General features: G+C 54.5%; 1 protein-coding gene across 1 annotated transcript in view; it reads right to left on the bottom strand.

Moving 5' to 3' along the window:
• The window catches only part of CDHR1 (cadherin related family member 1), a 23,327-nt gene extending 14,093 nt beyond the window's left edge, over positions 1-9,234 (bottom strand). Inside the window, exons 1-8 of the mRNA XM_017520835.2 lie at positions 8,970-9,234; positions 8,223-8,318; positions 6,768-6,913; positions 5,573-5,623; positions 4,301-4,390; positions 2,741-2,827; positions 1,524-1,637; positions 318-461 (exon numbers count right to left, since the gene is read on the bottom strand). Of these exons, the coding sequence (XP_017376324.1) occupies positions 318-461; positions 1,524-1,637; positions 2,741-2,827; positions 4,301-4,390; positions 5,573-5,623; positions 6,768-6,913; positions 8,223-8,318; positions 8,970-9,024 (783 nt within the window). The 5' untranslated portion in view covers positions 9,025-9,234. The remainder of the gene's footprint in view (positions 1-317; positions 462-1,523; positions 1,638-2,740; positions 2,828-4,300; positions 4,391-5,572; positions 5,624-6,767; positions 6,914-8,222; positions 8,319-8,969) is intronic.
• Positions 9,235-9,819: the final 585 nt, after the last annotated feature.

The raw sequence follows: 9,819 nt of genomic DNA, 5'->3' as shown, positions 1-9,819 counted from the left end.
AAAAAAAAAAAAAAAAAAAGTCCAGAATAATCAGACAAGTGCAAATTAAGAATGCAATTCAATTGCACAGAGTTCTTAAGCTGTGGCCTAGAGACCAGGCTGGAGCCAGGCCTCTGCGCAGTGGGAGCTCATGGTCTAGATGGGGGAAAAAGGGCCAGTTCATGGCCTGAGGCTGGGTGAGTCCACAGAGCTGGCCTCTGTGTGAGGAGAGTGACCAGGGCCAGCCCAGTCATCTCCAGCAGGGGGTCCTGAAAATCACAAGGGTCAGGGCAGGAGGCATCTAGAGGGGACGCTGGCTGAGGGGCACAGCCACCCACCGGAAGGGTGTCCTCATACACGTAGCCATAGTAGGGTGTGCCCACGAAGACAGGGGCCATGTCCTGAACATCCTCCACGTTGACCGTGACCGTGGTGGTGGCTGAGAACACCACGTCAGCCCCATGAAACCTCCCACCGCCATCCTGCAGAAGAATCGAGGCCACAGAAGGAGGGTGAAGACAAGTTGGGATGTGGGATTGAACAGAATCCATGAGACCCTGGCTCCTGCCGACTTATGGCTATGAGGCCAGCTGTCCTCTCCAATTTTCTGTTTGCTCCTGTGTCATCTGGAGAGACTTCTCCTCTCACAGGGGTGCTGAGAACATTAAAGTGCCACCATTCCTTTGCAAGTGGGGTTAGATCTCTCTCCAGAGAAATTATATCAGATGGGTGGCAGGAGAAAGGCATGCAGAACTAAGTTCCCCCTGCCAGCCAGGAACCAAGCCTCAGGCACCTCCTGAGGACCTACCTAGTCTGTACGTGGCCTGCGCTGAGTGCCGGGGGCCCACAACAGCAAGATTTGGGCCCCTCACCGAGCATCATAGCGGAGATGTGCACCCAGCCCAGCCCGTGCAGCTATGGGCAGGTGAGGCCGACTCGGGCCTCCTGGTACAGGCTGCAGTGGGATGGCCCGTAGCCAGACTGTGACCAGCAAGGGCCTGCCTGCAAAAGAAAGTGCTAAGCCTAGAGGGACAGCTGGGGTTCTGCACTCTTTGCGGGGGAAGAAGCTTCTGTGAGTACCTGCTGGCTTCCAGTGTTTCCCACACCATGCATTTCAGAAATATGAGAGCTTTAGTTGAGTTTCCGGGGGGGAGGCAAATGAGGAAACTGAGGCTCAGAAGGGGTGAATGGTCATATAGAGAGGAGGAGGTGGGTGAGCAAGCCTGGCCAGCGAGATGGAGGTGCCCGGAGGCCACGCTGTTGAGGATGTGAGGGGACGCCATTCTCTTGGCCATCCAAGAGAATGTCCACCTCTAAACTAAACTCATTAGTTTCTAGGAGGCATATGCCCTCCGAGAGCCCACAGAGCCCAGCCTCCCTGGAGAATATATCCAGGCAGAAAAGATTCCAAGCAGCTTCGCCCTATCTCCCCACACCCACCATGTCTCCTGCTCTCCATAGTGCTCCCCCTCCCCTGTAGAGCCTACTTGTTCCAACCCAAGGGCTGAGGAGAAACTAGATGCTCCCCTGTCCCTCTGTGTTACCTTGGCGACCACGGTGATGTAGTGGGTCCGGGACCTCTCGTAGTCCAGAGTGGCCTCAGGCTGGAGGCGCAGCACACCGCTGTGGCGGTCCACAGCAAATGGGGAGTGTAGGTTCTGTAAGAATTAGGAGGCAGCTGGACCTCAGGAAGAACCCGGGAATGCCCGCTCTGCTTTCTGAAGGGAGTCTTCACTGCCTGTTGTCACAGGACCTCAGGGCTGAGGTTCCTGCTTCAGAGCACTCAGCTTTTCTGGTCCTAGGTTCTCCTTCCTAGGACTGGGGGCTTTCCCTCCCACACTCTCAGTCAAAAACACAATGTTCCCTTCTGGGCCTTTGCTTTTCTTCCTGCTCAGCTGGAAAACCAGTTTTCTTGGCCTCCTCTTTGGGCTAAGCTCTGGACTGGAGGGTCCAGCAGGTGGCAACGTCTGCAGAGTAATCTAACCTGGAGGCGGCCAGGGCTTAAAAGTCACAGTGAGGGAGAGAAACGTTGGGACCTTCAACCCTACAGCAAACAAGTGACTGCAGGCCAGTCCCAGGCAGCCTGGCGTCAGGGGAGAGGGTGTGCAGCCTAAAGGAGGCTGGCAGGGAGCACTGGCCTCTGGTGAGGTCCCGGGGGCCCTTGTGTCTGGGTAGGGTCAGGCACTGGTGCCAGGTGCTGTTACTGGGGCTTTACATGTATGTAATCTTCACAACAATGCAACAAGGATGTGTTTTTCTCTCTCCCATGTGATACATGAGGAAATTCAGCTGGGAAAGTTAGATAACACACTGAGGGTCATGTGAAGGGTGAGGGGTGGGGTCTCTCCAGCACCCATGCAGTCCAGGGGACTTCTGGGCCTGTGTTATTAGGGGCATCAGAGCTCTGCTTCTCTTGAGTGTTGCCCCTTCTGCTCTTTTTTCTATTGACCATTCTGGGCCAACACAGGGCTCTCCACCCATGTGGCAGCCCCTGCAGAAAGGGCTGGGGATGTGGAGGGCTGAGGGTCCTGGGACATGGAAAGAGGGAGGGGTCAGGCTGACTTAGAGGAAGCCAGGATGGGCCCAACAGGCAAAGAAGGCTTCTGTCCCTCTCACATCCCCTCCTGCCCATCCCAATTCTCGGTGGACTCCTTGGGAATCATAGAGGCACCAACCTAAAGGCCTGGGTGATGGAGGTAGGGGCCACCCAGGTGTCCCCTCTGACCCAGCCCCAGGTTACATCCTGTATGCCCCACCTTACCTGCAGGAAGTAGGTGACACTCCCTCCAGAGCCTGTGTCCCTGTCCACAGCATGGACCTTAAAGATGCTGCTCCCAGCAGGTATGTCCTGAGGGGATCACAGCCACAGGGGAGGGTCCGACAGTGACAGTGTTCTCAGGGGAACAGAGGCATATAGAGGGGTCAGGGGAGTGAAGCACCAAAAAGAGGTGGACAGGTAAGGATAAAGGGTGTGAGCACTCAACGGGGGAATCGGCTCAGAGGGGGTGCAGGAAAGAGGGAAAGGGAAATTGGAGCAAAAAGACGTAGTGAGGGGCTGGGGGAGGGGCTCGAGGAGAGAGGGAGAAGAAAAAAACCAAGCCCCCAAACAGATAAAGGGTCTACCTATGAAATAGCAATTTATAAAGCAGGAAATGATTCCTAACCACAGACACATTTAGAATCACCAGGGACCATATACCTACATTTTAGAGCAAGAATGTGACATCTTTCTCCTATTGAATTAGCAAACTTTTTTTTTTGAGATGGAGTTTTGCTTTTGTTACCCAGGTTGGAGTGCAATGGCATGATATCAGTTCACTGCAACCTCTGCCTCCCGGGTTCAAGTGATTCTCCTGCCTCAGCCTCCTGGGTAACTGGGATTACAGGTGCCCACCACCATGCCAGACTAATTTTGTATTTTTAGTAGAAACGGGGTTTCACCATGTTGGTCAGGCTGGTCTCGAACTCCTGACCTCAGGTCATCCATCCGTCTTGGCCTCCTAAAGTGCTGGGATTACAGGTGTGAGCCACCACACCTGGCCTGAATTAACAAACATTTTAAACTTTGAGAATCCAGTGTTGTCAAGGGGCAGGGGAAAAAAACCCTCCCGTTGTGGGGAGGGAGCCCAAAGGTGCCTTCTGGAAAAGCAATCTGGCAATGCCCCGTGGGCATATGTGCTTTTGATACAGTAATTTCAAATCCCAAACTGTATCTTAAGGAAAGAATCCTAATTAACAGAAAACAAATGGATGCTCAGAAGTTGATGTGTCTCATGACAGCAAAATTGAAAGCGCCTTAAATATCCAAACATCAGGGAGGGGACATTCTGTAAATGATAGATCGTTCACTTGATGAAAGCTATTAAAACAGCAGATACCCAAACCTAACAATTAATGAGGAAAATACTTATGTTATAACTTAAGTGCAAATAGGATACTGAAAGCATACGTTTAGTATAATCGCAACTAATCAAACAGAAAAAAAAAAAAAACAACAAACTCTGTAATGACAAGAAGACTAGAAGGAAATACACCAAAATTTAACAATGTCTCAAGTTGGAGGGAGTGAGGGTGATTTTGAAAACTCATTTTCCTTACTTTTCTACGTATTTCACAATTCTACACTAAACACATATTATGACTACAATGGAAAAAAGCAAATGAACATTCCTTTGGAATAAAAGTGAATGTGAGAGGGAGGAGGTGGTGACAGAGAGGCTCTCCACAGGGCCGTGAGCCATGGCAAGGCCACAGGGCAGCCCCAGGGGTAAGCTATGGGCCTGGGTGGAAGATTTGGCCCCTCCGGCGGCTCCTCACTCACCTCGGGAACCAGGACGACATAAGGCTCCTGAATGAACCTGGGTGCCTCGTCATTGGCATCAGTTACCAGGATCACAACTTTTTCAGCCACCTGAGAAGGGGCAGAGGGATCAAGAGCCAGTGCAATGCGACCTTCTGAGGGATGAATGGATAGCAACCTCTAACGCTCCAAGGTACGCGTCTCTTCCCATCCCTCCTCTCTCTCTCCCTCCCTTCCTTCTTTTACTCATTCATTCAACAAACATTAAGCAGCCTCTTAGTGCCAAGGACTGTGTTTCATCCTGGTGACAGAAGACAGTCTGATGGTGTGTTATTTTGCAGTAGTCATAGTGGCTGGGATATCAGGGCAAAGATAAGCATATTTAAAAACACATTGTATCTCCTCAAGGTGATAGCAGCAGTATGTCAGGCACTGGGGGCAGGGCCCTGCACTGCACCAGCACACACACATGGCCCGTGTAAATGCATCCGTTAGGGTTGGGAGTGCCTGGGCTGTGATGGCAGAGAGCAGGGAGGCTTCTCAGAGGAGTGAGAACTAATCCCTGAGGGAGGTTTGCCAGGAGGAAAGAGGTAGAAAGGTGTGCCAGGATGAAGAGGCTGCATTGTGCAAAGGCAAAGAGGCACAATGGTGAGCTGAGAGAGCGGAAGTAGATTTATGTCTAGATTATGGCCTGGGTGGGGCGGATGTGGGAGAAAAGGCAGCGAGGCAGATGGTGCCCAACGGGGAGGCTTGGAATGCCAGACTGAAGCTTGGTTTTCATCCTGCCAGTGGCAGAGGCCAGCTGTTAGCACTGTCTGAGCCTCGGATTGGGCAGGTCTGACTGGCCCATAGTGACAACTTCAGAGCCAATTGGGGTGGGGAAGCCTGGAGGCCAGTGAGCCCCTGGGGTTTGTTAGGCCATCCAGGGAGCACTGATGAGCACTGAGAGAAAGTAGTTGCTGTGGGGTGCCCAGGTGTTCAGCTCAGGTGACTGAGCAGGAGGCCAAGACCCAGGTGGGAGAGGCAGATGGGAAGGGCAAGTTTCAGGAGATGCTGTGGAATGTGGGTTAGACCCATTAGAAGCTCAGCTCAGACAGCCTGACCTCTCCATTCCTTCTTTTCCTTCCTTCCCCTCTGGCCTTGCTGCATCCCTCTCCTGCGGGCACTTTGGGCAGGTCTTGCTGGGCCCTGGCTTAAACTTAAAGAAAAGCCCCATGAAGGCTAGGGGAGGAATTGTACCGGCCTCACCCAAATACTGCAGACTGCCAGAGACTGCCTTGGGCATGTACTCACCAGATTCAGGCCATCAGAAATGCTGATGATGGCTTCAATCTCATCCTCCCTCTGTGAAGCAAAGGGTCAGAGTGAGTGAACAGGAGTCTGACACGCCATGGGACCCCCATGGCTGGGTGGAGCTCTCCCTGCCCCATGAACTCATCAGAGGAGGCCTGGGCATGCCAACAGATCCCTGGAGCAGGGTGGGTGGTGGCAGCAGCATGCCTGGCAGAGTAGAAAGCTGCCTCCCCCCATGCTAGAGACCTTGTTTTGGGACTTTTGTCTCTGGGGTTCTTACAAACCCAGAGACCCAGAGGATCTGTTGGGGTTCCAACAGAAAATACTCTCCTGTCACAGTGAGGAGAGACGCCGACCTTAGTGTGCTCAAGGTCCCATGAAGACTTTTCCTCTTTCTTTTCCTTTTTCTCCCCTTCTCTCTCCACACCTCTCCACAATCCAGGGCTCTGCAGAGGCTCACATCCATGGTATCTCAGTGCTCCCCAGGATACAGTGAGACCTCAATGGGGAGGAGTATCGGAGGTCGCCAGATCCCGTGGGTGCCAGGGAGTGGGGTACTGGCAGCACAGTCGGGCTCCACTGCTGTGTCCCCCAGCAGTCCCTGAGACCTCCCCTTCCTTTCTCTACCCTGTCCTGCAGCTAGTGGATGCTGTCACCAGAGCTGGTAGCATCCCCACAGCTGAGACCCAGTTAGCCATACACCAGGTTGGTGTGCAATCTGAAAAATCCCATACCTTGTCGCCTGCAAGTTCCAAGGGGGGAGAGGGGAGGAGCCCTACCAAACTCAGACTCACTCCCAACCAGCCTTTCCAGCCCTGACCTGCTCTGAGTTCCTGTGGTTCATAGCACCTTTCCAAGGACAGGCTTGAAAAATCACTTTGTGAGGTTTCTTTCAGAAACCTCAAAGTGCAAACAGATTTATTTTTAATGGAACATGCTTAAAAGATGAGCAGGGCTGGCAGGTGCTCATCAAAGGAGCCCACTGTTCTGTCTGTGTGAACCAGGAGCATGAGAGTAAAGCCCGCTCTGCTGATGGGAAGTGGCCCAGAGATCCCACAGAGCGGATGTGCCCAGGTGTCCCCCTCATCCCCTACTCTGCAAAGAGGTTCTAACCAACGTGTTCCAGGGGAACTTCAGCCCACCAAGGTCTGTCTGCAGGCAGACACCCCTCAGGACTTCCCACACCTCCCCATACCTCTCTGTCCAGTTCTTCAACCAGGGTGATGTTTCCAAAAGTTGGGTCAACAGAAAAGACGCTTCTAGCGCTGGGGTCAAAGCTGATGTGGTAGGAGATGGGGTCTCCCTCAGGGTCTGTCCCATTCAGGGTGTATACATGAGAGCCTGGAAGGAGACACAGTGGAGAGACATAGAATCTTGCTCAGGACCAAGGATTCAGCTGCTTATAAGGTGACTATTCAACTCAATGCCAAAGGTACCGCCCTGAACTGGGCTGTCACTGCTGGCCTCATCCCTGCTGGCTGCTTCTCACTTTGTATCTTTATTCTTCACAGCGGTTAGATGTGATGATCAGTCACTTTCCAGACTGTAATCTCTAACACCAGTTACAGAGCAGGTGCAGGTCTTCTGTGCCTAACTGTAGCGCCTGTGTTCTGCTCTGCCTGGTAATAACTCCTTTCTCAGGATCCAAGATTGAGGGGCTCCTGGGTATAGGGAAGGGGAAATGGGAGCAGCCATTTCCCCTTTATAGACTTCTTTAGAGAAGTCTATTGTGAGAACAGCAGCAAAGGGATGGTGCTAAGCCATTCGTGAAGGATCCACCCCCATGATCCAGCACTTCCCACCACCTGCAACATTGGAGATTACAATTGAACATGAGGTTTCGGTGGGAAAACAGATGCAAGCCACATCAGTTGATTAACTCCCAAACTTATTTTTGGTATTAATTTTGTATTAAGAAGGTCTGTATGTCTCCTTGGAGATAATGATACTCTTCTTTATAAAGTACTTCAAGTGATTTGATATATGTAAATAAATATCAAGCATATTACCCTCCAAAAAAAAAAAAAAAAAAACATCCCTTTGCTGCTGTTCTCACAATAGACTTCTCTAAAGAAGGCAGGAGGGGTGACCCACAGTGCACCATTGTCCCCGATGCCTGGACAGGGTTCTGCAGGGATTTCTGAACCCGGTGCCTGTTTTACTCTGCTCCTCCTTTCCCCGAGATCCCAATGCCCACAAAGTAAGAGAAAGGGAATGTGAAATCTCTCCTTTCTCCTCCCGTCTCTCTGCATATCTCAGCAAGTTGGATGTTCTCAGGCTGTTTTAAAGCCTAGATACCTGGGGCTCAGGGAGGTGAATACATTTGCTCAAGGTCACACAGCCATAACCGGTAGCACCTTACCGCCTGCTTCCTACAGCTGCCTGCCTCAAGGAGCCACCCTATCTCTGGGCGGGAGCCCTGGTCTCCAGGACTGGTCAGGCTTAAGTCGCCATGGCAGCGATGACCTTCTTTCCTGCCATTCCCCGGGGGAATTCGGATAGCAAACAGGGAGCTCCCGGGCGTGCCCAGCAACTTGGCGCTGGCCGCGTATACAGGCTCGGGTGAATCACAGGCTTGATCCCTGAATCCAGGGGAACTCGAGCCACCCCTCAGGGAGACCTGTCGGCAGCCAGTGCCAGGGCTACTCACCTACAGGGGTGTCCTCTGGGAGGCTGAACAGAGCCATGTTTCCGTTGGTGCTGCCGACCCCATTGTCGAAGAAGTGCGGAGCGAAGTTGGCCTGGGCTGGGAGAAGAACACAGAACAGACGGACACCCAGACACCAGGAGGGAGCTTCGCACCAGCGCGGTCCAGCGTCAGGCCCCGCTCCTGGGCAGCAGGGCGCTCGGTCTCCCCAACCCAAGTGCACTGAGGATGGGGCGCCGCCCAGAGGATGCCCCTCACTCCCCAGTCCACCTCCAGTGGGCTTGGGCTTGTCAGGGACACGTCGCAGATGGGCGCTGAGAACCCAGGTAGCAACCTAACCCCGCCTTCATCAATGGGCAGATTGCACCTGCGCTCAGAGAAGGGTAGTGCCCCAGCCAAGGTCACGCCGCGAGCCAGGGCACTATCCCCTGCCCCACGCAGCATCGGAGCTGCCACCAAGCCTCCAGCTCTGCTTCCGAACAAGTGCAGAGCTGCGGGGGCCCGGACGCCAAACCCCGGGGCTCCAGGACGCCAGCTCTGGAGAAGCGCCCGGGAGTGCCCCACTCCTCAGCTACCCCACTACCCACTACCGAATGTGCCAGGCTGATGGAAGGACTTCCCCGCTCCCTCCCACCTGCCCGAGTCCCACTCTGGAGTGGTCCAGGACCATGTCCCTGTGGCCACCTGGGTGGCGCCGGCCCCCACCCCCTTCGCCGTCCACGCGGCCGGCGGGGCCCTGCGGCCACTCACCCAGGCAAAGGCGCAGCAGCCCCAGGGCCAGGGCGGCCCACCAGCCGCGCCTCATGTCTCCGCCGGCGCGGAGCGTCGCCTGTCGCCGCCGAGGCCCGGCGCAGGGGCGCGGAGCATGCCCTGGACCCGCGGGGAGTGCAGAGACAATGGGGGTAGCGGCGGCGGCAGCCGCGGCGGGAGGGGGCGCGGGGCGGGAGCGGCGGGTGGCGCAAGGGCGCTAAGAGGATGACACGGCTCGGATCCGCTCCTGCCCTGACGAGACCAATTAGCTGCGTAGAGCGGAGGGACCAGCTCCCAGCCGCGGGCGGGGGCAGGGGGGCGTGACCAGAGGACTCCCCGCCCACCACGCCCCCTTAGCCCGGCGGCCAGGGTCCCCGACAGGACATTGTTGAGGAGTGGCGTGTCTTTCCCCCAAGTGGTCCTGAGCAGGGCACTGGAAAATTGGGCTTTCCCAGGGTCCCTAAGTCCTGGCGGGCTTCGGCCTTCGCAGGAGTTTTTTTCCTCATGAACTTCCTCTGTGACTTTCAGTGGCTTAGCCGTCCTCTCTGAGCTAAGCGTTCCTGAAGAAAAGTTAGCAGAGCCACCGGGAGGGCCTTGCCTTAGCAGCCTAAGCAGGGTCCATGTGTCGCGTGAGACCAAAAACTAAGAAAAAGGGTGATGAATGGGCAGCAGATGGTGAGGGGTTATCAGGACTCCTTCTCTGCGATCTCAACCCATTCCTGCCCTGTCCCTGACGATGGACCAGCTCTCCCAAAGGGTCTGATCTGTGTGGTGGGCAGCAGGGAGGACTCTCAAGTCTCCACCAGGGTGAGAGGCAGTTCTGCTCCCCATCCCCAGTTAGTGCCCAGTC

The sequence above is a fragment of the Cebus imitator genome, unplaced genomic scaffold (genome assembly GCF_001604975.1).
Source record: "Cebus imitator isolate Cc_AM_T3 unplaced genomic scaffold, Cebus_imitator-1.0 Scaffold886, whole genome shotgun sequence".
NCBI classification, from domain to species: domain Eukaryota; kingdom Metazoa; phylum Chordata; class Mammalia; order Primates; family Cebidae; genus Cebus; species Cebus imitator.
Note: the sequence above shows the minus strand (reverse complement) of the source record. Positions and strands in the feature narration are given on the sequence as shown.